This window comes from Ceratotherium simum, chromosome 8, assembly GCF_057802395.1.
Source record: "Ceratotherium simum simum isolate JZ-2026a chromosome 8, ASM5780239v1, whole genome shotgun sequence".
NCBI lineage: Eukaryota > Metazoa > Chordata > Mammalia > Perissodactyla > Rhinocerotidae > Ceratotherium > Ceratotherium simum.
The window spans coordinates 81892795-81919547 of record NC_141907.1 but is presented as its reverse complement, the minus strand read 5'-3'; the positions used below and the strand labels follow the sequence as shown (position 1 = coordinate 81919547).

General features: G+C 35.0%; 1 protein-coding gene across 2 annotated transcripts in view; it reads left to right on the top strand.

Annotated features, from left to right (window-relative positions):
• The window catches only part of EIF4E (eukaryotic translation initiation factor 4E), a 39921-nt gene extending 26607 nt beyond the window's left edge, over positions 1-13314 (top strand). For both annotated transcript variants that reach the window (XM_004430985.3, XM_087434626.1), the window contains exons 3-7: positions 5136-5231; positions 8054-8117; positions 8821-8934; positions 10156-10295; positions 12215-13314. In XM_004430985.3, the coding sequence (XP_004431042.1) occupies positions 5136-5231; positions 8054-8117; positions 8821-8934; positions 10156-10295; positions 12215-12329 (529 nt within the window). In that variant the 3' untranslated portion in view covers positions 12330-13314. The remainder of the gene's footprint in view (positions 1-5135; positions 5232-8053; positions 8118-8820; positions 8935-10155; positions 10296-12214) is intronic.
• Positions 13315-26753: the final 13439 nt, after the last annotated feature.

The following is a 26753-nucleotide window of genomic DNA, read 5'->3' as shown; positions in this document are numbered from 1 at the left end:
CTTCATCACCTTAGACTCTTAACCATTTAAGAGTTCCTAGTTTCTACATCCTTGGCAACTGGTACCATCACTCTTTTTAATTATTGCCGGTTGGATTGGTCCTAGTCTGATTTGTGAAAACAATGTCTTATCGTTTTAAATTTGCATTTCTTTTATTGAAGTTTCAAAACAATTTCCTATAGTATTGATCATTTATGTTTTTATCTGTGGACGGTCTGTTCAGTTCTTTTTTCTATTTTTTGCTTTTGGGTTATCTTTTCAAGTTTATTTCCAAGCATTGTATATTAGGGATGCTAGCCCATTCAAGAGGGGGGTTAAGTAGAAAATGAGTTATCCAAATCATTTGTCTTTTAACATTGTATGTGGAATTAAAATTATATGTATTTTTAGAGGTTTTTGATTTTCTTATATTTGAATATCACCTTTCCTCCATGGCTTCTGGGTTTCATGTCAGTCTTTGGAAAACTTTACCCACACAATTATCCTCTTTAATAGCTGCGTAGTAGTCTGTTGTATGGATGTATTTTATTTTATTTTATTTTATTTTATTTTATTTTATTTATTTATTCATTTATTTTTTGTGAGGAAGATCAGCCCTGAGCTAACATCCGTGCCCATCTTCTTATACTTTATATGGGACGCCACCACAGCATGGCTTGACAAGCGGCACGTCGGTGCATGCCTGGGATCCTAACCGGCGAATCCCGGGCCGCCGAAGCAGAGTGCATGCACCTAACTGCTGCGCCACCAGGCTGGCCCCTATTTTATTCTGTTTAAATCAGCAGTTCTCAAACTTTTGGTCTCACGATGCCTTTACACTCTTAAAAATTATTGAGGACTCCCACAGAGCTTTGGTTATGTAGATTTTTATCCCTTTCCGAAATTAGAAAATAAACCTGAGAAAATATAAAATTATATTTACATTTAAAAAAATCCATTTCATGTTAACATAAATATTTTTTATGAAAAAAATGTTATTCAAAATAAAAAATATATAGTGGGAAGAATAGCATTTTTGCATTTTTGTAAATCTCTGTAAGTGCTTGACTTAATAGAAGTCAGCTGGATTTTCTTTCTTTTTTTTTTTTTTGAGGAGGCTCAGCCCTGAGCTAACATTCATGCTAATCCTCCTCTTTTTGCTGAGGAAGACCGGCTCTGAGCTAACATCTATTGCCAATCCTCCTCAATTGTTTTTTTTTTTTTTTTGCCCCCCAAAGCCACAGCAGATAGTTCTATGCCATAGCTGCACATCCTTCTAGTTGCTGTATGTGGGACGCGGCCTCAGCATGGCTGGAGAAGCAGTGTGTCAGTGCGCGCCCGGGATCCAAACCCGGGCCGCCAGTAACACAGCACGCACACTTAACCACTAAGCCACGGGGCCGGCTCTGCATTTTCATAGATGCTTCTGCATTTGGTCTGTGGAGATAAGTTGTTTCAGAGAAAATATAGGAAGAAAATATCACCTCAGATAGGTACATGGTTGGAAAAGGGAAGAGAATTTTTAATAGCCTTTTAAAATAATTTACAGATATGCTTCTTTGATACTAGGTTTCCTATAGGTTAGTTGCAATGTGGAATCTGAAACCATATCCAAGAACCTTTCCTACCCTGTACATTAAAATCCCTTGTCTGTTTGCATTTGGAATGGATCTTTTACCCATGCGTGATTTTGCAACACTACTGGTCATTTGGAAAATATTGGTTCAGTGAGTTATACATATCTTCCATATATTGGCACTTTTCGTTATACAGTATCAAAACAATAATATTTATTAATATCACTGCTAAACTCATCAGAAATGTCTTTATGTTTTAATAAGTTGTCACACTCACAGTGGCACATGCAGGCTTTCCAAAATTCTGATTTTCTCCTGAAAGCTCAAATTTTAAGCAACAGGCTCACTCTGTTCATTTTTTCAAGAAATAACCATGGTTTATCAGCTATTCTTTTTTTTTTTAATTTATTTATTATTTATTTATTTATTTATTTTTTCTCCCAAAGCCCCAGTAGATAGTTGTATGTCATAGTTGCACAGCCTTCTAGTTGCTGTATGTGGGATGCGGCCTCAGCATGGCCAGAGAAGCGGTGCGTCGGTGCGCGCCCGGGATCCGAACCCAGGCCGCCAGCAGCGGAGTGCGCACACTCAGCCGCCAAGCCATGGGCCAGCCCCATCAGCTATTCTTTAAAGTAAAAATGATGTTCCAAGAAAAATGTGGCTACTTCACCTCACAATTCTGTTGTCTAAGCATTGTATTTTGGTATACAGTAGAAGTGTTTTTTGTGCAAAATATGAAAAAGACATACACAGATTGAAACTTAATGAAACCAGTAATTTTTACTGCCTTATCAATTGCATTCTTAACTGAACTGATATTGTTGCTACTGTCAGAATTGGTGATAATAAAGGATAGATTGACTACTGAGTACATTTTGGGGCCACTGTATGATTCTTGCTAAGGCATCAGCACATTTACCCACCATTGCTTTTGCACCATTCGTGCAAATGTCAACACAGTGAAAAATAAAGTAATTTCTTAGTATTATTATGAAAATAGTTTCTACTCATCAGAGCTCCTCAGACGGTCTCAGGGTTCCCTAGGTTCTGCAAACCACACTTGGAGAACTGCGATTTAAATAATCTCGTCAATAGGCACTTAAGATGTTTCCAAATTTTCCAAAATTAGAAACATTCTTATACAAACATTTTTTGCCTAGTCATCCAGTTATTTTCTTAGGATAAATCTTTATATGTTTAATGGCTGAATGCAGTAAAAAAGAAAGACTTAATTAATTTTATTATTATTTTTTTAATTGAGGTATAATTGACATAACATTATATTAGTTTCAGGTATACAATATAATGATTTGATATTTGTATATATTGCAAAATGATCACCGCAATGTCTAGCTAGTTAACATCCGTCACCATGCGTAGTTACCAAAATTTTTTCACTTGTAGTGAGAATTTTAAGATCTACTCTCTTAACACCTTTCAAATATGCAATATAGTATTATTAACTACAGTCACCATGCTGTACATTAGTTATTTATTTTATAACTGTGAGTTTGGAAATTTGTACCTTTTGATCCCCTTCATGCATTTCAGGCACATACCCCCCACCCCGCCCCTCCACCTCTGGCAACCGCCAGTCTGTTCTGTGAGCTCATTTTTTTAAGAATCTACATATAAGTGGGATCATACAGTGTTTGCCTTTCTCTGACTTATTTCACTAAGCATAATGCCCTCAAAGTCATTCACGTTGTTGCAAATGGCAAGATTTCCTTCTTGGTGGCTGAATAATCCATTGTGTGTGTGTATAGACACACACCCACACACTACATTTTCTTTATCCATTCATCCTTTGAGGGACGCTTAGGTTGTTTCCATATCTTGGCTATTGTAAATAATGCTACAGTGAACATGAGGGTGTATATATCTTTTTGAGTTAGTGTTTTCATTTTCTTTGGATAAATACACAGAAGTGGAATTGCTGGATCATATGGTAGTTCTATTTTTAATTTTTCAAAGGACTGAATTTTAAAGATTTTATTTATTTATTTTTCCCCCAAAGCCCCAGTACATAGTTGTCTGTCATAGCTGCGCATCCTTCTAGTTGCTGTATGTGGGACGCGGCCTCAGCATGGCCGGAGGAGCGGTGCCTAGGTGCGCACCCGGGATCCGAACCCGAGCCGCCGGCAGCGGAGCGCACGCACTTAACCGCTAAGCCACGGGGCCGGCCCCTCAAAGGACTGAATTTTAGAAATCCGGAGTACAGTACTTGACTTTGTGTGTATGTGTTTAATAGCTTTCTGCCTTTGCTTTTTTTTTTTTGCTCTTGGGTTGGCAAATAACAGATTATCAAGTGGGTATTGAAATGCATCTCATTTTTATGTCTGAGCTTATCAAATATTAATCATAGAGTTAGGAAAATATGTCATTTGGAAACCTGTCTTCAGATGACATTTTTATCAATGAGTAAATGAAATTTCCATTTGAGTTACCTTTGGTATAGTGATTCAGAGACTATAATTCTACTAAAGATGAATCATCTTGGGATGGTAACATTGAAGTCTAACTTTGATGTGACATGAGTTTATCTTCAAGGTATTAGAGTAAAGCTTTTTTAACAGAAGTATATACAGATATATAGAAACTGGTATACATTATTTCAGAACATATATATGGTATCATTACTCAATGAATCCTTTTATTTTGTTATTTTCTCATTTGTGTGTTTGAGTAAATAGAGAATCACATTTCATAGTTTCCTCCCTTCCTAGCACTCCCATTTCTCCCTCTTGGCTAATGCTTGTTTGTTTCTTTGAAAATTCAGCTTCCCTATTCCCCACTTTCCTTTCTGGTTAAGTGCTTCTGCTCTGTTTTTCTTAAGTAACGGTGTTTGACTATCTCTATCATAGCACTTAGCACACTGTAATTGTCTGTGTACTACATTTCTGTGAATTTCCTTGAGGGATGAGCCTCAGTGGGTCTCTAAGTATAGCAGAGAATCTGTTATGTAGTAGACAGAAAATAACATACTTTCTAAATGAAAGAAATAGAGAAGACTACTCGTTATTTGCCACTGTAATAACAGCTACCGTTTTGAAATTTTTATTTATTTTTAATTTTGGTAAAATACACGTGACATAAAGTTTACCATCTTAACCATTTTTAAGTGTACAGTTCAGTAGTGTTAAGTACATCCACATTGTTGTGCAACCAGTCTCCAGCAGAACTCTTTTCATCTTGTAAAACTAAAACTCTATACCCATCAAACAACAACTCCCATTCCCTTTCCCTCTAGCCTCTGGTAACCACTGTTCTACTTTCTGTCTTATGTATTTGATTACTCTAGGTACCTCATGCAATGAAATCATAGAGTATTTGTCTTTTTTGGCTTATTTCCCTTAACATAATGTCCTCGCAGTTCATCCATGTTGTAGCAAGTGTCAGAATTTCCTTCCTTTTTAAGGCTGATAAATATTCCATTGTATGTTTATATCACGTTTTGTTTATCCATTCCTCTTTCAATGGACACTTGGTATGCTTCCCCTTTTTCGCTATTGTGAATAATACTGCTATGAACATGAATGTAAAACTGCCATTTTTTTGACACTGAATTTTTATTTTTAGATGGGCACTCTGGTTTTTTAAAAATGATAAAAGCAAAACTTGGCAAGCAAACCTTCGGCTGATTTCTAAGTTTGATACTGTTGAAGACTTTTGGGCGTAAGTAACCATTCATTTTAGGGTGTTTGTTTTAGTAGTTGTATAATTTTTCATTTTAAGTCACATCACAAAATGAAGAGGAAAGTGAAACAGTTAATAAATATTCATCTATGGAACTACCTTTTTGTCCATCTCCTCACAACTGTTTGAATTGGTGATTATTCCTTATCAGTTTTAGAAAGCTTCACTCTTGTCATCCTTTAGCCCTGCATATTCTCTGTTCCTTGTCCTGAGATATCCTTCGCTTGAGAATCCTTTATTGCCCCTAGAACTTTTGACAACTTGTTGGAACTTGTTCCCTTTCTGGTGCCTCGATATATTTGTCCCAGGCTTCAGTATTCCAGAGCTTTGTTAGGTCCCTGTTTCTACAAATTCTTATCATTGTAGCATCTGGGATTTCCTGTGATAGGGATTCTGAGATTTCAGAAGCTGAAGTGCTCCAAATTCAGGGTTTGTCCAAGAAGGACAGTATCTGTGATGATAGTTTTTAATTTCATTATACTTTCTGATCAACTTCAAGAAGAATAATTGAAATATCTTTTTGAGATTTTGTTTCAGATTTAGCAAAAAGTTAAGATTTGGGGGTCAAAAACCTTTGCATGACTTGAAAATAAAATTTAAAATTGTGAAGTCTTTCTCAATTTTTGGAATATTGATTCTCTAAAAAACAAGTTAATTTAGTATGTCATTTACTTGAAAAATATATATGGAGAAACTATTTGAGAACATGAAAGGTAAAACTTGTTAAAACAATTTTAAGAGCTGTAAATTACCTAGCAATTATCTAAATATTCTAATTTTTACATCTAGTATTTTTTTGGATCATAATATATACTGAATCAGTTATGCTGCTCTTATGTTTTAATGTAGCCCCCTGAGTGTATTCTGCCCACACAAAAGAATAGATTGTGGTCAGAAGATTCATACATGTATACTTCCTCCAGAGCAGAAACAGTATTCTTTTGTCTTATTTCCAATGCTTTGCCCATAATAGGCATTCAGGATGAATTTGAATCACTGAAAAAAAAAAAAAAGATAGAATAATTAGGGAAAACTACAAATTGTGAGCTAGCCACTTTGAGTAGTCACTTTTTATTGACAGCAGTTTTTTAGAGTAATAGAACTATACTTAAGCCTCCTAAGTAATTCTTAGGTCTAGTTGTCTAGTTACACTAGGGTTATTCTGTTTTTCCCTTTATCAAAACATGAGTGTTTTTCTTCTTGAGTTGTATTTATTCAGGAGGCCTCTAAAACATACAAAGTCTCCAGTCTCCTGAGGAGGAAGAGGAGCAAGAGTCTTGAACCATTTCCCCTGCTGATTCAAATTTGCATTTATCTAGTTTGTTGGGCTTTCCCCAGTTTACATAACTGTGTTTCCAAGTGGGCCTCTGATTAGAACATGCCCCCACACTCTAGTTATGTGTAAGCAGTGTCATTGCATAGTGGAATTTTATACCATAATTTAGACATGTGAAGGAATCCTTCAGCTTTCTGTAAATATCTAAGTCACTTCTTAATTTCTTTTTTTTTTCTGGCAAATTTAGTGGTAAAGAACCATTGAGTCCTTTTGGATTTATCCAATCTGTCTGTACTGTTAGGATTCTGTTTAAAGGTATCATTACAAATTCTCATTATAAACTTACTGTTGAGACCTTGGAGCACCATAAGGAGAAAGGAAACAACAAAAGAAACATTGCTCTTTTCTACCTTTAATGCCACTGAAGAAGGTCACTTCCACACTATTAATTTTATAAAAGTGATGGTGCTAATTCTGTAGTTACTGTTAGTATCCAGTCCTCTTTTGTTGCCTAGTGGAACCTATCAGTGATAATGTAGCTTAGGAAGAATGACTATTAGGTAGAGTGACTCCACAACTAATAAGCTTTATTCAGTCTTATGCTGTCTCACCCAAATTGGATTTGTATGTTATTCTGTGGAATGTGATCCAAAGGGTGCCAGACTCTTAAAACTCTGGTAGAAGTATTCCTAGACTGGATTAAAATAGCACCGAGAGAATCTGACTAAGGATAATAGCATGACCCATAGTCTGTAGACATAGCTAAGATCACGATTTCTGCATCTAATATTGGAGACAGGCAAAGCATTCCTACTCTGTTGCCAATTTTATAACAATGTTGCTGTAAGAGACCGTCAGGAGATCAAATGATTCTAGTCTTCTACCTTCAGGCGACTGAGTATCTGCGTCATCCCAAATGTTATTCTGTTACATTGATATTTAGGAAATAGCTTAGAAATACAGGTTCCAGGGTCCTGTCCTGTATATAATGGATTAAAATCCCAAAGAGTAGGGCCTGGAACTGTTTTTTTCTTAAAAGCTCGCCAAATAACCATCTGTGGTATTTGGGAACCACTGGTCTATTCTACTCTTGGAGACCTTCAAGGATAATAATGTTGGCTTATTTCAGTCATGCAATCCTGATGGTCAGGAAGTTTGTCTTGCTTTCTCTTGATTTGTCTTTTTGTGGGTTTAAAACTGTTCATTAGCCTCATAAATTCTTTCACCTACTTAAAGTTACCTCATACCTCTATTCTCAGTTTCTTATGCATTGAGTTAACTAATACATCGAAATATATTTTTGTCAGAATAAAATCATTAAAAATATTTTCTTGAAAATCATCAGATGTTGATTTTTGAACTGACCATCCTTAAGATCTGTTTGGTCCATTTCAGAAATTGACTCCAGAGAAATGCATGAACTTTTATCTTGTTTATTTTTATCATATTCTCTAAATGTATATGTAAGCACCTAAACTCTGCATTATATATTCTCTGTTTATAATTGTTCTTTTCTTTTACCTAGCCTGTACAACCATATCCAGTTGTCTAGTAATTTAATGCCTGGCTGTGACTACTCACTTTTTAAGGTATGCTTAATTGGAGATTTCATATGTTTATTATAAGATTGGACCATTCAGGGATTCATTAAGAAGTCTTGCCACAAACTTAGGAATAGTTAATGCTCTGATGCTTGGAGAATAATTAAAGTGGCTTTACTAGGCTTTAGCATAAATATATTTTGCACTATTTTAGTATAAATAATTGAAATTAAGTGAGAGTCCCACTCTCTGGGCACATAATGTGATTGATTTTGAAAAGAGCTTTGATCATCCATCCAGTCTCTTTATATATTTGAGTAGACTGAAGTCCAGAGTTTGTCAGGAGTTCTTAACCTGGGGTGAGTGCATCCTTGAGATATTCATAAATGGATTTTGTCAGATGCTAGGGGGTGGGGCATTCATTAATTCTTTGAAATTGCATAATTTTTGCGTATATTTTCTAGGTATAGAAATGTATGTAGCTTCTCAAAGGTGTCTGTTATTCAGAATGTTTAAGAACCTCCAAATTAATTGAAACCCAAGGTTTGATAGCTAATAAATGCCTCAGAACTCTAATTCTGCAATCCCATGCCTCTAGCTTTAAATCTTGTATGCTTTTTTCTCACTACATCAATAACAGTTTTATGGAGAATAAAGTAAAAAGTTGACAAGGTTGTTGCTTGCTGTTTCTAGTGATCTCTTACGTTAAAGTAACAATATTGTCTAATATTTGTGTCTTCTAACCTCGTAGGATGGTATTGAGCCTATGTGGGAAGATGAGAAAAACAAAAGAGGAGGACGATGGCTAATTACATTGAACAAACAGCAGAGACGAAGTGACCTGGATCGCTTTTGGCTAGAGACGGTAAGGTTTTAAAGTTATAACGCAGTTTTGGAATACTAAAACTTAATTTACATTACATTTCCTTAATTGAAGAAGAGATATGGATGCCCAATCTAGAAAATCTAGGCCAGCAATTAATTTTGCTCCATCATGTGAATCCTGTATATTTTACATACTAGTACAGTGAAACCCCCTACTATGTTACAAATCAAATATAAAGTGATTGGCAGTTGACTCTCACCTCCCACAATAAGCTCATCCTGGTCATTTTATTAACTTCAAAGTTATAGAACTTCACATTTTTTGTGATGTGTTTACAACCCTCTTAGAGTATTGCTTTGTGTACTAAACTTTTTAGATTAATGAAATTGTAGCTTGATATCATTCAGCTTGTATGTTATGATGTAACCTGAAACTTTTGGCTTAAGGCATATATTAAATATGAGATAATAGGCATTTTCTATAGTGAGAGTTTCTAAACTTAAAGCTTTAAGGAGCAGGAATCATAGTCTCTTTTGTATCCCTAGCACTTGGCACAATGTCTTGTTTATAGTTAGCACTTATTAAATTAAGCAATCAATAAATATTTGAATGAATGATTTTTTTTTTTTTTAAAGAAGAGACTTAATTTTGCTTTTGGCCGAGATTATCGGTAAATACCATTTTAGAATTCCACATTAGAAAGCCATTTCAGTTTTGCAAGATGACAGAAGTTCTGGAGATGGACAACGTTGTGAATATACTTAATGCCACTGAACTGTACACTTAAAAATGGTTAAAATGGTAAATTTTATGTATATTTACTATTTTAAGAAAAACGTTAGAAAGTGTTCATGAAAAACAGCAAGAACAAGAGGCAATTAGTGTAACTATGAACAACTATTTCAGTTATCCATTAATGTTTGTTTGCTTGGCAAGTATAAGCAGCAGCAGAGCAAATGAATATTAATGAAATAATTCACATTTTATATGTGCTCTGACATCAATTGCCCAATTTGCTAAAAAAAGTTAAAACAATTGTTATGTTCTTGATATTAAACAAGGAAACAAACAAATGAATTTTTAAAAACTCAGGACAAAGAACTATATGCATAAATATAATTTAGACATTCAGAAAGTCACCCTTGATTTAAATACTTATTTTTCAGTTTTGTATATATACAAATATATGAGAGAGAGTTGCTGTTTAATAAGCTGTTTATAATCTATTGAATGTAATTTGAGATTGGATTTTTTTTAAAGCTGCTGTGCCTTATTGGAGAATCTTTTGATGACTACAGTGATGATGTATGTGGAGCTGTTGTTAATGTTAGAGCTAAAGGTGATAAGATAGCAATATGGACTACTGAATGTGAAAATAGAGATGCTGTTACACATATAGGGTAAGTTTTGTTGTTTGCAGTACTTTTAAAATATTAAGATAACTAAAAGCAGAAGTACTGTTATTTATAGCTTTAGAAATACTGGGATTTGTAAATCATTATTTTCCTTGTATTGTTTTCATGAACACTTTTATAATCTTGAACTGCTCTATTGGTCTTCAGTGTGCCTTGTACGTGTTTTTTTTATTTCTGTAAAATTTCTTTTTCCTAGTAATGAAGTATATAATCACTAGAGCACTCCATTTTGGCATATAGCATTTTATTCATTTATCAAATGAGAAAAGTCTTTTTTCCTTCTTTAAAATCATTGTGCTAATGTATAATACTCATGATAATTCAGTGAGTATTGGTAAATAGTATATGTGTATTTTGTGCATGTGTGTACACTGTATGTAAAATTTTCATTGAAATTTAGGTGACAGTGTGTTGGTTTTGTTCATATTTAGAACGCACCTGTAAGTTAAATTTTTTTTGTGTAAATATTCTTTGCAAAAATTCCCTGTTCTTTTAAGAGAAAGGAGTTGATTGTTGATATTTTTAATCTTTCTGTCAGCATCAAAATTTATTGTGTGGGTTTCATATTTCTTAGAAAACAAGTTAAAGAAATTAAATATGAATTTTTTCCTCTGAAAATTTTGTAAATTTTATATTTGTATTTGACTTTAATTTTTCAAGGAGGGACTTTTTTTTTTTTTTTTTTTTACCTTTCCAAGTTGCATGGCTCAGTGCTCTTGCTTTCTGGCATTTTTAATGTTAAGTATAATTGAAGGGAATATATCGTATCATAATAAAGTCTGAGAATGTTATAATTTTAGTTATCGTAAACTTAGTTTTAGATACCTTATTCAAGGGAAGGTAGTGAAATCTTCAGGAGGGTGGAGTATAAATAAAACGGTCCTAGTATCATATTGGACAATTTAGCTCTATGAAAATGTGTCTCCCTTTATTTTTATTTCTGTTTTGGTGCTTATTTTTGAAATTTTGCTGATTTTTTTTTTTTTTTTTAGAATAAAGATCCAGATTCCTAACTTGAGCTTGAGCTGTGATGCTGTCTGTGATCTGTCCCCAGTCTTACCTTGTCAGCCTTATCTCTCATGTTCTCCTTCTTTATGAGCTGCAGCTACACAGCCTTACTTTGGTTCCCTAGCCGTCAGATGTGCTTCATTCTCCTAGCGTTATACTTTGATCTCATGACTTCTAAAGGGGAGATTTCTCTAAGTTCACAGAAGAGATTAGATCCTCCTAGTTGTACAATGTCACAGCCCCTATACTTACCCTCTTTGGCACCCATCACATTTTGTTCTTAAACAGAGTCACATGTTATTTGAAAATCAGGTTGTAGAGTTAGTATATAAGGTAGAAATCATGTATGTTCTAAATTACCCTGAAAATATCATAAATCACCTTCAAAGTGTTTAATTTTTGAGTGTACATGCTTGCCAGTAATAGGTATGGTAAATGTAATTGTGCAGTAACATATGATGTTTATTATGTTTATATGTAAAATATAATTGTAGGATTTTAGGTCACAGAATTAAAATAGACATTTGCATGTAATTGATTTTATGTAAATTAATTATGCATGTGATACAGCTCCACCTCATATGAATTTGTGATTATTTGTTTATAAATAATCAGATACTGTAAACAGTGAGCCCAAGGACTGTCCCTGCTTTATTATCAGTTTATTAGTAATTATCACAGTAGTAGACTTTCACGTATTGGTTAAGTGATTAACCAAGATTGTTGTGAAAATGAAGAGTAAATTTTGCTAAAAGGAAAAGAGAGTGCAATTTTTTCCTATTTCACTCTCTGGTTATTAGTATTTTTTATATAAAGAATAATAATACAGAATTTGGTGTGTCTGTGTGTATGTGACTAAAAATTAATGGCTGTTTTTCTTCTTCTTTTTCTTCTAGGAGGGTATACAAGGAAAGGTTAGGACTTCCTCCAAAGATAGTGATTGGTTATCAGTCCCATGCAGACACAGCTACTAAGAGCGGCTCCACCACTAAAAATAGGTTTGTTGTTTAAGAAGACACCTTCTGAGTATTCTCGTAGGAGACTGCGTCAAGCAATCGAGATTTGGGAGCTGAACCAAAGCCTCTTCAAAGCAGAGTGGACTGCATTTAAATTTGATTTCCATCTAAATGTTGCTAAGATATAAGAGAAGTCTCATTCGCCTTTGTCTTGTACTTCTGTGTTCATTTTTTTTTTTTTTTTTTTTTTTTAAATTTTGGCTAGAATGTCCACTATCCCAATCAAAGAATTACAGTACACATCGTCCCCAGAATCTGTAAATGTGTTCCTGGCCCACTCTGTAATAGCTTAGTAGAATTACCATTACAAACACGTTTTACCCATCCACAATATTAAAGAAAGAACTTGCATTTCTATACCTTACAGGAAAAAAATTCTGTTTATGTTCTATTGTATGCAGGAGCATATTTTGCTGGTTTGAAAGAGTATGATGCATACAGTTTTCTAGCAATTTTCTTTGTTTCTTTTTACAGCATTGTCTTTGCTGTACTCTTGCTGATGGCTGCTAGATTTTAATTTATTTGTTTCCCTACTTGATAACATTAGTGATTCTGATTTCAGTTTTTCATTTGTTTTGCTTTTGTTTTTTTCCTCATGTAACATTGGTGAAGGATCCAGGAATATGACACAAAGGTGGAATAAACATTAATTTTGTGCATTCTTTGGTAATTTTTTTGTTTTTTTGTAACTAGAAAGCTTTGCTACAAATTTATGCATTTCATTCAAATCAGTGATCTATGTTTGTGTGATTTCCTAAACATAATTGTGGATTATAAAAAATGTAACATCATAATTACATTCCTAATTAGAATTAGTATCTCTGTTTTTGTATCTTTATGCTGTATTTTAACACTTTGTATTACTTAGGTTATTTTGCTTTGGTTAAAAAATGGCTCAAGTAGAAAAGCGGTCCCATTCATATTAAGACAGTGTACAAAACTGTAAATAAAATGTGTACAGTGAATTGTCTTTTAGACAACTAGATTTGTCCTTTTATTTCTCCATTTCTATAGAAGGAATTTGTACCTCTTATTGCAAGGCAGCCTCTATTGTGTCTTATCTCATAGTGTCTTCCACGTGAACAGCATAAGTTTGGAGCACTAGTTTAATTATTATGTTTATTATAATTTTTAATAAATTGAATAGGTAGCATCATATATATGGGATTAAATTAATGTGGCTATCTTTGTTTTTTATAAAGTAAGGCACAGTCTTTCAGTATTAGGTAAATAATGTACTCTTAGTATGTTAAAACTCATGAGAGTTGCCATCTTGGTACATCACCATTTGATTGGTGGGAATAGTTGTAAAAACTTGGTTGCTGAATTGAGGTGTCCTTTTGTAAGTGTCAAGTGATAGCATAGGGAAAGAGTTTAGGGTGTGGGACATAGGCATTAAAAATTTTGTTAGTATTGCTGTCTAAATAGAATGGAATAAACAGGTATGAAGACAAATGTTTATATTGGTAAATTGGTGTAGTATGGTTTTAGTAAATTTGAAAACTTGATCTACTCTTTTAGGCTTCATTTGAAAGCAAACTTGAAAACATTTTGTCTATAATACATAATTGTGTATTTCAGATCCAGAGAAATGAAATACGGCTATCATAGACAAGGGTAAGCTGAACTATGGGTAGAATGAAAATCATTAGTTGAGAGGAAAATTTGTCTTTAAATGGTTATTATGAATTAATCATTTAAAACTGATCAGCTTGACAAAAATCCTGTATCAAATAAACATGAAATTAATAGTACTGATTTTATTGAAGAATTTTAAAACAGTTTGAGGAGTACCTCAGGCTGCCATCTGAGTACTTTCAATACCACAAGCACCTCTTGTTCAGTATACCAGAAATACAGAATCTTTTGTGTTTATAATCTCAATATACTGTCCCTAATATCTGCTGTTTAAGCTTGGGTGATTGGTTAAGGTGATTTATTGTCAGTGTTGATATGTGTAGTTGTGAGCACTTCAAGAGCTTGCTTAAAAGTGATGGTGTTGGTAATGGGTGAGTTTGGAGCAGTGTACCTATTAGAAATTAATGCTCTATTTCCTTATTCCTAAAATGTAGTCCATTTTAAGAAGCATTAGCTTTCCAGGGTAGAGGAGGAATAATGCATTAAATATACACAGTTCTAAATTTTTTAAAAAACCTAATTTATAGCATTTAATTATCCTATCGTTACGATTTTAGAATCATAGTCAGTTGTATTTTAAGTCTTTTTCCCAGTGGGTAGGGAGGAATGGTAAATTACTGAGTCACTTTCAGCAAATGCCACTTAAGTATTGCAGTGATTTGCAACTTTTCATAACTTCATTAGCATCTTTTCTAAATATAAGATTAGACTGTATCTGATTTTCTTTTTTTTTATAATTTTATTTATTTATTTTTTCCCCCAAAGCCCCAGTAGATAGTTGTATGTCATAGCTGCACATCCTTCCAGTTGCTGCACATGGGACGTGGCCTCAGCATGGCCGGAGAAGCGGTGCACCGGTGCACGCCTGGGATCCGAACCCGGGCCACCAGCAGCAGAGCGCACGCACCTAACCGCTAAGCCACGGGGCTGGCCTGTGTATGGTTTTCTAACTTACTTTTTTTCCTCCTTGTCCAACAGGATATTATAAGTAAATATATTTTCATAATAGAGAATTAAAATAATGTTTAACAGATGAATAGTAGTTCATTGTAGGGATGTGACATATTTCCTTTAACCAGTTCATTGTTAATAATCGCAATTATGCAGAAGGATTTAAAGCATATTATGTAAGAATTAAATAATTGTAATACTTCTTTAGTACTTACTGTGTGCCAGGCAGTGGTCCAAGCACTTTACATGCACTTTATCCTGCACAATAATCCTTGGACATAGGTGCTGTTATCCCCATTTTATAGATGAATAAACAAGAAGCAGTGAGGATTTTATTAAGTCACTTTACAGCTTGTTAGTCACAAAGTGTGGATTTGAATCCTGGAAATTTGGTTCCAGAGACCCTGTAAGTCACATTATACTCTCAATAGTGTAGAGCCTATCTTGATAGGCTATAGTAAATTGTATCAGACTGTAGTCAGTTTCTAGGCCAGGCATATAAACATTTCCTTTTACTTCCTTTGGTAATGAAAGTTACAATAGATGGAGAGCCCCGCTAGGCTCATTCTGTTAGCAATCAACTAAACTAATCGTTTGGAGGATTTTGAGAACATAGAGACAAACGTACAGGAGTTTATAGATGTATAAGTTAAATGAATATTTTCTATACCATTTCAAGTGTCTATCTCCTGTTATCTTCTAAGGTAAATGGCAAAATAATGCAAAAATTTCAACTTCATAGGAATCAAAATTCTTAAATGCTGAAGTTTGCATTTAAAAGGATGATTTTAATTTACTAAGGCAGTGTGATAATGCATTGTTTTACATTTTAAAATTAAAATAAGTTAATGACAAGACTGTGCTACTTTTTATCTCTAATTCTTATGGATTGTTTTCATTATTGAGTAGGGGGAAAAAAACCTGAATTTTCTCTCTCAGAGTCAGACTGTCTAGACAAATGCAAGAGATTGACATTAAAAAATCAAAACTCTAGGTCAGTGCTGTCCAGTGTCTCTGGACCATTTTAGAAATTGAGAATGTCAAGAAACTTCTACAGCAATTTGATATTGCTGTGACATTAAAGTATGTGATCGTTTTTTTAGTAATTAATTTTTTAAAATATATTTTACAAAAGTATGTTCTTGACAGTGCAATTTGGGGGTTCAAGCTGGTCCTTCAGCATGTATAGTTTGAGAAACACTACTCCTTAGGTTGTTTTACTCGGTAGTCCAGGCCAGCTCATTTGCCCATCATCTCCTGGTGTCCAAATTTCAGTTCTAATCTGTAAATCTTTCAGTAGTACTTTGTGGTATTCTGCTTACTGTGAATTCCAAAGTAGACATTAGGCAGCCTTCCCTAGCACCTTGGGTAGTTTAGACTTGAATAGTATTGTGATGATTTCTTCCACTGCTAGAAGCAAAAAATGAAATTGTGGGCATGCAGTCACATGTGGCACCGTGTCTTACAATTCAGAGGAACCAATTTGCACGTTTTAATCCTGCCCCTTTTTCTTTTACTCCAGAACTTGTAATTCCTCATAGTTTTGCACTGAAATTATGTCCCTACCTTTCCTCCAAAAAATATGTATTGAATACCACTATTTACTATGATGTAGGTGCTGGGCATACAGCAGCAAACAAAATGGACTGGCCCCTGCTCTAAACTTTTAAAAGCAGACATATATTCAAAATAAGTCGCTCCATAAGGTTCTACAAATAGTTTTTGTTACTGAAATAGAACTCCTAGGATTTCTATTACTGGGGATTAGTAGTCTAAGGTAAATATAAAATGAGGTGGTTTGCTCTAAAGACCCTTCCAGCTCTGAGTCTAAACAGATTATACTATAGGACTGGACCAAACGCTCACATGCAGATTATGGCTTTTGCAAGACTTAATTTTTACTTTATATTACTGAACTCTTATCATTGTCCAAGTAAAGTTTTGTGGCTCTTTTTTGGTTATGTGATTGAACTTTTAAAAAGTTTCACCATTTAACATACTATTTGAGTGTGTTGAAGCATTTTAAATGTGATTGTGTCTTCATTGGTCTGGTTTTATAGATAGCAGTCCTGTGTCTAGCCACCTTCCCAAAATACTAAACATGTTTTTTTCCTAAGTTGGACCGAACATAACGCATACTTTATTTTTGCTACAGAAGGGTAGAGGTGAAAATTTCCTGTCTTCTTCAGTCCCACTCTTCTTTTTCAAGGTACTACTCAAGTTTCTTGTAAATGTCTATAAATTTTCTCTGCATACACCAGATATGTGTGTAGCTTTTTTCTTCAAACACGAATCATTTTGCTAGTGTTGTTTTCTCATTTAATAATCTTGGACATTTTTACATGTCAGCACATGTAAAACTTTTTTTTTTATCAGTTGTGTAGTGATCCACTATATGAATGAATGGCTTATTGGAGGACTGCCTATCTCCTTTCTTCCTTGTAATTTTTGCCTTTACAGTCCCCCAGTGTAAGTTGTAATCTTATCTTTGTACACTGTAGTTTTTTGGTATGTGTAAAGGAAACAGTTTGCTTTTCTTTAGCAGTACTAAGTGGCACTTAACTCTCTACCACTTGCAGACCCAGGCCATTCTAATCCACATAAGTAAATCAGCATCACTTTTGTAATTGTGTTCTACAGTGCTGCTTTGTAAGTTTTACAGTTTTGTCCTTGTAATGTTTTTCTGATTGGTTTTTAATTGCTTTATTTTCTTCGAATGAGCCAACATTGTCATAAATACAATTAAAATAGTTTGTTTGCTAGATGTACTTTTCCCAAAGACTAGCAATAAGCTAGTAATTACTTCTATTTTAGATCTGTAAACATTGAAAAAGCTTGAATCAAACACATTGATATTGGGCCTAGTTTTGTTTTTAAGCCTTGTAATGAATTTAACTTCACAATTTTTGAAATGAGAGCATTTCCCAAATAATCTTTGTATTGTCATAACTAGTTTCCCATGGCATTTGTTTTGTTTTTAAAGATATTATTTTTTGCTTTATTTTTGTCTTCAGCCTTGACTCAATTTTGAGTGAATGGTTTATGTGTGATGCCTGACATTTTGTTTTGTTGTAAGATACTCTGTAAGATATGTAACGTGTAAGATTTGTCCCAACTTAACCCTGCTTTGCATTGTCTTGTTACATCACAGTGTTAATTAAGTGTATCATATACGCATTTGGGGCATTTTCTGTGTTCTAGCACTGCCTTTTAGATAATAACCGTGGTTAAATACTGCAGTGTCCACTTCTTCCAGCATAAGGAGTTTGTAATTAAGCCAGAATGGTATTTAAGGGAATCATAAGTTCCTATTTCACACACTTTTTCTCCTTTGAGGAAACCACTAATTATTTGTCTCCTTTTCATGGTTTTTTTTTTTAAGTGCTGCTCTTTATAAGGGTTTTGTCTTTAAATGTTCATATCTTTTTCTACTATTCTTAGGTTGTCCATCCTGTCACTGTGTCACGGTAACTTCCAAATCTTTGTCCTTAGCCTTAACCTTCCTTTGTGCTTAGATCCATGTTTCTCCCTGCCCTTTGGACCTCTATGTCAGGCGTCAGCAAACTACAGCTCATAGGCCATATTTGGCTGGCATTCTGTTTTGTAAATAAAGTTTTATTAAAACATGGCCTCACCCATTTGTTTACATGTCTATAGCTTTTTTTGTGCTACAGTGACAGAGTTGGCTAGTTGTGATAGAGACTGGCCTGCAAAGCCTAAGATATTTACTATCTGGCCCTTTATAGAAAGAGTTTGCTGACCTGTACTTGTTTTGTAGTGATCGTGGTGTTGGCAAAAACCAAATATTTTATCCTCTTTCCATTTCGTTTGTACTTCCAGCAAACCCCTAACCCCATTCCCACCCGATGGCTTTATCATTGTTAGAAACTGAGTGATTTGCATCATTATTTACTTCCTCTCACCTTCCACTTAGACAGTGTCTCTGAGTCCACTGCAGTTTCTCCTGGTTGTCCCTATTACTGTCTGGGTTCTTGTGCTGAAAAATATCCCAATTGACCTTCCTACTTTTTGCCCATGCCCTCAAATGTTCATTGTTTATCTGCATGTTAAGACTTCTTTCACTGCTATTTAGAAAGCAGCCAAGGTAACCAGAATTATCTCACACTGGAAAATACTGGAGCTTAAGTACTTGTGATCAAAGTGATAGAAAGTTTTAATGGTGTTTTAATGATAAAAATTATTGCAAAGTGGTTTCTGAATTATCCAACAAAGCTTGCAGTCACTCTGTTGGACCATCTTACTAGTATATTTCCTCTGTTAACTAAAGCAGCATGTGGTATGCATTTATATGTTCCTTGTTTTATTATAGGAAGTAAAAAAAGAGAAGGGAAATGTAAGAAAAGTTTAAGCCAGAAGTAAGATTACCATGCAAAATGCATTCCGTAAAGCCAATCTAGTGACCAAATGAAAGAGAAAAGCAAGTCATTCAAAGACGCTAATGTCATTCTTGGTCAACTGCCATTTGTGGGCCACAGTTTTTGCTGTAAGTAATCTAGCAGGTTATGCTAAAGGAAGACAGGATCCAGTAGGTACTCCACAGTAAGATTAAAGAAAAAACAGCCATCTGCTCCAGAAAAGCACACGTGCCTTGGAGTCAGACAGCCTGAGTTCAAATTCTATTTCTGCCATCTATTAGATGTATAAACTTAGTCAAGTTAGTTGAGCTCTCTAAGTCAGTTTTCTTATTTGTGAAACAAGGAGTGATACCTATATCAGAGGGCGGTTGTGAGACTGAAATGAGGTCATGTGTGTAGAGTATAGTGCAGTGCCTGGTACGTAGGAAATGTGTGATGATTGTTAGCCTTCTTCTTGGGGTCTTTGTACAAGAACACCTGTACTGTTCGTAACGCAATGACTGACATTCTGTAGTAATTTTTTGTGTGTGTGAGGAAGATCTGCCCTGAGCTAACATCTGCCAATCCTCCTCTTTTTGCTGAGGAAGACCTGCCCTGGGCTAACATCCGTGCCCATCTTCCTCCACTTTATATGGGACGCCGCCACAGTATGGCCTGATAAGCGGTGGGTCAGTGCGCGCCCGGGATCCGAACCGGCGAACCCCGGGCCGCCGCAGTGGAGCGTGCGCACTTAACCGCTTGCGCCACCGGGCGGGCCCATGTAGTAATTTTTTTATGGGATTTCTTTTAAATAGCCCATCAGTGTAGGCTGATGAAGTGATGCAAATTGCAATTCCATAAATGTAATTGGGTGGAGGGCTCAACCACAGTTTGAGATCCAAGTTTATAATCCAGCTCATTGCATACAGTCTCAGAGTATAATGTAATGGTTCTTAATCTAACAGTTTTTGATGGAACAAAGTTATGTGTGATTCCCTGGGGTGGCTATACATATATATCAAATTGTATGTACTATTTGGGAGTTCTGTTGATCTGGAGCCACTCCGAGGATTCCTTGGTCTGAGTGTCCTTGTATTCTCAAATTAAGGGCCCTTGATCTAGGGGGATGGTAATGGGTGCATAAATCCTTAAATCAGTGATTCTTAAATCTGTCAGACAGCACTCCGTATGTAAAAGCAAATGTATCATCGCACACTCTTATTGTCCTGAAGTGAAATTCATGGTTACCTACTTTTTTAAGAAAAAAAATCGATAAATTCTCTAGAGAATAATAGAGATAATAATAGAAGAATAAGAGAGGGGAAATTAGAGGGAAATAGTTTTTAGTAAAGTTATTTTAGCCAAAGCATAGCTGCATAATGAAGTAGTCTGATGATTGAACCTATACCTAGTAGCAGTGTGAATGTGACAACTCAACATCTAAGCTATTAAGTTACTCTGAAATGATGAACAATACTTAGTAAAGTTCTGGACAAAAAGTGTATCTTAATTTACATGTGGTATTTCTGGAATATTCAGAGTATATTAAATTTATGCAAAAATTACTTGGTATTAGATAATGTTAGATTCAAAATTTCAATATTAGTCTGCATGAATTGCATGAGTGGCGGGATATTTGACTGTCGTTTGGGATATCTGCTCTTAGGTGTGTAGATGTGTATTGCTCCTCCCTAATAATGCCAGAAGTACTCCACCTGTAATTGTTATAACCAAAGTATCCCATAAATTTCCGCTGGTATGGTAGTACTCAGTGGTACTGTGCCCATTGAGAACCGATCCTTTAGATCAGTGCTTTTCAAATTTCACTGGGCAGATGAATCAGCTGGTCATTCTGATTCATTATGCCTGGAGTCAAGCCTGTGATTGTGCATTTCTAAGAAGCTTCCAAGTGATTCAGGTGATTATTGTGATCCATGGACCACACTTTAAGGCATAATGCTCTATATCTGCATTGTCTGAAATGGTAGCTCAGATATCAGACATTTCTATCATTATAGAAAGTTCTGTTAGGCAGCTGTGCTGTGTACATAGTTTCTCCAGTGAGCTTTTAATAAGTTTCAAATAGCAGTTTTACTTTTGGACAAATATCTGGAGAACTAGTTGTGTGTGCGATCATGTGCTTTAGGGGCAGAGTTCAGAATAAGGTTGCCATTCTTTTTGTGAAAGTTGAGTTTGGTAACCAAGACATGTACCTGAATGGAATGTCACCAAATCTTCAGAGATGGGTCTAGGTTCTACTGAAAGAGTTCTAAAGCATAAAACAGCATTTTTCAAAATATTTTTTACTGCCGCCTACAATAAAAATATTTTCTGTTGTGGTTCAGTTTATATGTGTATATGTATGTATATATATGTTACACAAAACAAAAAGTTTCACTTTAAGGTGTATTCAACTTTACCATAGGGAATGCACTCAGATTTTTCTGTGCTAGTCTGTTTCTTTTTTATGCTGGTCTCGATCCTCTTCATCTAGTCTTTTACAATCTGCACTATGAAAAAAATAAAAAGTATCCTCAGTAATGCGAGCCAGTTAAAATTATAAAACATTTTATACCAGTTGGCCACATTGGCCATAAAGAAGTCTCTCTAAAGCCTCCGTTGTTTACACTTGGTTAATTTAACTTTTAATTAAACTCTAACGTAAATACAAAACGTATTCCAAGACAAGCGAATGAGTTATTTTGCCATGTGGCACTGTTAACTCTTAGTCAGTTGAATAGTTAAGACATTGCCAAAAGTGATACTGCTGGTTTTAGATAGGTACTCTGTGGAATATGATTTTTTTTTTTTTTTTTGCATTCTGTTTGTTTATTTAGCCAGACTTCAAGTGCAGTGATTGTGTTAGGAATGTTTTTTTGGGGGGGGAGACAGGGGGAGTAATAATTACATTGCACGACTAGCTGCCTATTTAAAGTCAAACAACTCACTACAATACACCTATATCATCTGTGATGACATGAATACTTATCTTTGTATAGCAAAAGAGCCTACATTCATCTTATCCAAGTGTGGTATCAACTTAGTAAGTTGCAAATTAAAAAGGATGCAGAGGGAATACACACATTAATTTTTTATCCCACTGGAATTCCGATCTATTAAAGATATTTCTTAATACTCAATTGCCCACAAGTAGAGAAGAGCAGGCTCAGGATTTAGCCACTCAGCAAGTCTTTATTGAGCACCTATTGTGTGCTGGCCATTGCTAAGTGTTGAATAGATACTAGAGAACAAAAGAGACATGGTTCCACCCTCATGGTGATTATAGTCTAAGTTTATATAATGTAAATGTATGAAAATGCATTTATTAAGTGGTTACTATATGCCAGGCTAGTTTATACTAATAAAGCAGAACAAAAATCTCACCTAATCAAGCTTTTGTTCTAAAAGATTTGTAGATATGATCATTTTCCCCTTGCATTTCTAAGAGTTTTTGCTTTATACAATTCAGCACAAAGTTATTTGATGCTAAAAGTTGACAATTCTCATGGTTATTTGTATGCTTTGTCACACAGAAAAATGGCTAACATTTCTCCATTGCAGTAGAAGGCACTGATGTGGCCTGCCTTGAGCCTTGCCCTCTAGGAACTGCTGCTTCTCCCCGCTCCCTCAAGTCTTCGCGGCTGTAGTGTAGGTTAGAATCTTCAATGGGCAGGTTTCTCTCCAGACCAATCACTGGAGTTATCTATGTGTGAACTCCAGATAAGTATTTTTTTAACTTTTTATTTTGACATAATTTCAAAGTTACAGAAGAGTTGTAAGAATAATACAAATTACCATATACCCTTCACCAAGATTCATTAAATGTTAGCATTTTACCATATTTATTCTAAATTTGTTTCTGAACCATTTGAGAATAAGCTGACATCTCTTTTGCCCTAAATACTTCAGTATGTGTTTCCTAAAATAGTGTTTCCTAAAAGCCAGGACATTCTCTTGCATAACCATAATACAACGATCAAAATCAGGAAATTAGCATTAATAGATTAGAATAATCTATAGATCTTACTCAGATTTTAACATCTGTCTCAATAATTTCCTTGATAGCCAATGAAAACCTCCGTTTATATGTTGCGTTCAGTTGTCACATCTCTTTAGTCTCTAATCTGGAACAAGTCCTCAGGCCTTTTTGTTTAATGACGTTAACGTTTTGGAAGAGTACATGCCAGTTATTTTGTAGAATATTTCTCAATTTGGGTTTGAATAATGTTTCCTCATGATGAGAATCAGGTTATGAACTTCTGGCAAGTATACAGTAGAAGTCATGTGTTTTTCTCGGGGCTTCATACTGGGGAGCACATGATAGCAATTTGTTCCATTACTGGGGATGTTAACTTTGATGGCTCAGTTAAGGTGATGTCTGGGTTTCTCCATTACAAAGTTACTAATTTTCCCTCTGTAGTTAATAAGTATCTTGTAGCAGAACTTCCGGTTTCTCCACAAATTTTACCCACAAAGTCTTAGTACCTATTGATGGTCTCACCTTCAATTATGTGATTGCCAAATGGTGATTTTTCTACTTCCATCACCCTTCTGTATTTATTAGTTGGCTTCCTACTGTAAGAAAGAGCTTTCTCTTATTTATTTAAATTATTTATTTCAGTGCTGACTCATGGTTTCTATTTTATTCAATTGGTAATCCTTTACTGTCGTTGTCTTGATGCCCGTATTGACCCAGATTTGGCCAGTGGGAGCTCCTTGTCCTTTTGACATGTTCATATCATTCTTTGAATGGACTTTACTTTTGGATACAAAAGGATGTCCCAGGCTTATGTAGATTCATCTAGTACTTTCTCAACTTCAGCCCTGAAATTGGTGATTTCTCCATGGAGCCCTGATTCCTTTAGTGGAGAAAGGAATTGAGCAAACAAGATCTGGGCAGTTGGTATACTTATTGCTACCAGGTGTCATTGCTTATACGTTCTCAAGCAGACAGAGGTAGGAAATAGAAGTATGTATGTATACATACTCACACACATCTCTATTTCTATAATCCTTTATACATGTACACATACCTTAAATCCATGAGTTCACACTGATATCTCTAATTCCAACCCAACATCACAGGGGTCTTTCTACTCTCTCTTTCTACATGTGTAATTCTTTTCTGTGTACAGTGAAAAGCAGGATATCATTCACAATGTATTTACTTATTTGTTCAATCCTAGAATAAACAGAAAATAGTTTCACAATTGCTAGCCTATGCCTTTGTGAAGAAGAAACCTAAGAATTCAAGATATGTTTACAGTTCACTTCATCTTTAGATTTAGGGCATTTAGTTCAAATACTGTGTTCAAAACTTCAGTTCTTCCTCCCACCCATCCCTTCCTTCAGTGTCGCTAGGTTTTCATTTGAAACATTATTTTGTTCATTTGTTTCCATTTTTATCCAATTTTAGGTCCCCTGTCCCCATTGCTTCTTATTCCTCTCCTCCCTTCCCCTTTCTTTTCTTTTCCCTTTCCTGTTTTTCTCTTTTACCCTCCCTTCTGTTCTTCCTTTCCCTTTTCTCTTTCCCTCCTTTCTCCTCCCTCTCTTTTCCCCTCCCCCTTCTTACCTTTCTTCTTCCTTGCATGTGTAAAACATTAACATGGTTCCAAAAGTCAGAATGGTTTATAAAGTTTAGAAAAATGACATCATCCCCTCCACCATAATTCTTTCTGTCCTTTCTACCCCATTCCAACCTACCTCCTGTAGGTAACTAAACTCATGCACCTCGGGATTATCTTTCCTTTAGTTCGTTTTGCACAGAGGAGTAGATAACGTGTATTTTATTTCCCCTTCTTTCTAACACAAAGAGTAACATGCTATAGATACCTTTTGCACTTTGCTTATTTCACCTGACAAGTATCCTGGAAATTGGTCCACATCATTTCCTAGAGATTCTTATTTACAGTTACAGGGTACTCCATTGTTCCAAAGTTTATTCAACCAATCTCCTGTGTATGACCATATGCATTCCAATACATGCAATTACAAGCAATGCTGCAATGAATAATCTTGTGCAATTAAATTTTCATGTATCTTTGGCTTTAACTCCTAGAAATGGGGTTGTTTGGTTAAAAGGTAAGTGTATATGTAGTTTTATTAGTCTTTTCCTTAAGATTTGCATCAATGTGCATTTCTACCAACAAAGTATGTTTTTAATATTTTTAATATTTGCCAGTGGAAAGAAGAAAATGGTATTTTGGTAGACTTTTAATGTTCTCTTATTTTGAGTGATGTTGAATATATTTTAAGTGCTGGGTGTGTGTGTGTGTGTGTGTGTACGTGTGTGTGCGTGCACACGCACAACCCAGAATCAATAAGGAGAGTGTGAGAACTGGTGTATTTGAGTTCCTAGTTCCAGTGGTTCCTGAAGCTCATATATTTGCCTACTCTTCCTATTTTTTTGTTCAATGGTTTCTGCATTCTGTGAGCAAATGAATCTCTCCCCTTTTTATACTTGTTAGTTGAATTTTAGTTGCTACCAGAATAGTGTGAAAAAAATAACCATTTTATTCTTTTCTACTATAATTTTTCATATCCTCTGGAGGAGTACTCTTCTCCTGTTGGTCAGTTTTCCTGTTTTTTCATTTTATTTCTGATAGTATCTTTGATGTGCCCACTTACAAAAATTACTTGGTGAATTGCAATTTAAGTGTGCTTTTCTGGCATTTCTCACATTTTCTGTTGCTGGGCTTTCCTCATGCCATCTAAGCTTTCCACTCCCTTTGCCTGTGACAGCCCTCACTCTAGTTCTTGCACCACTTGTAAAGAAGGACATGCATTTTAGGGTGCACGTGTATTGTTGCTGGTGCTCCCTGAGATCTGCCACCGCTGGGCCGTCTCTGTTCCTTTCTTCTGCACAGTCTCAGGTGCTTTGGGCAGTACTTATCTATGTATTAGTGTCTGTGCATTATACTTTTCCTGTGTTTCATTGAGAAAGGTCACAAGGTTTCCCTTCTTCCTATAGGTTTGTTGTTTTTGTCCAGTTTCCAGGAGGAGAAGGGGAAAGATGCTGATTGGCACAGCTATTTCACATCAGAAGTCCTTATTCCTTTTCATTGTTATTTCGTTACGATTATGGGAAGGAAAGGAGGTACATTTATCCTCAGTCTATTGTTTTCAATTGGATACCAGATTTTGGTCATTTTTAGTCTTTTCTGAGATCATCTGTCTTAAATACGGAAGATTAATTGTTATAACATATCTTTGATGATAGTCATCTTAGTTTTTTTTAATGCTTGATTGCTACTTTTTTTTTTAGTGTTTTGTTTTAAACTATTTTCTTTGCTTTTGTTTTTCTAAAATGTGTATTTTATTTTTGATTCTTGGAGTATTTTAAGTTTTCAAAGCATTCTTTAACTTGTGTTCTTTGTCAGTGTTAGCCATTTCATGACATATAATATTTTTAGCCCCTGTTGTTTGAGAAATGTTTCAACTCTTACAATTCTCAGTCTTTTTTAAAGGCTAGATTA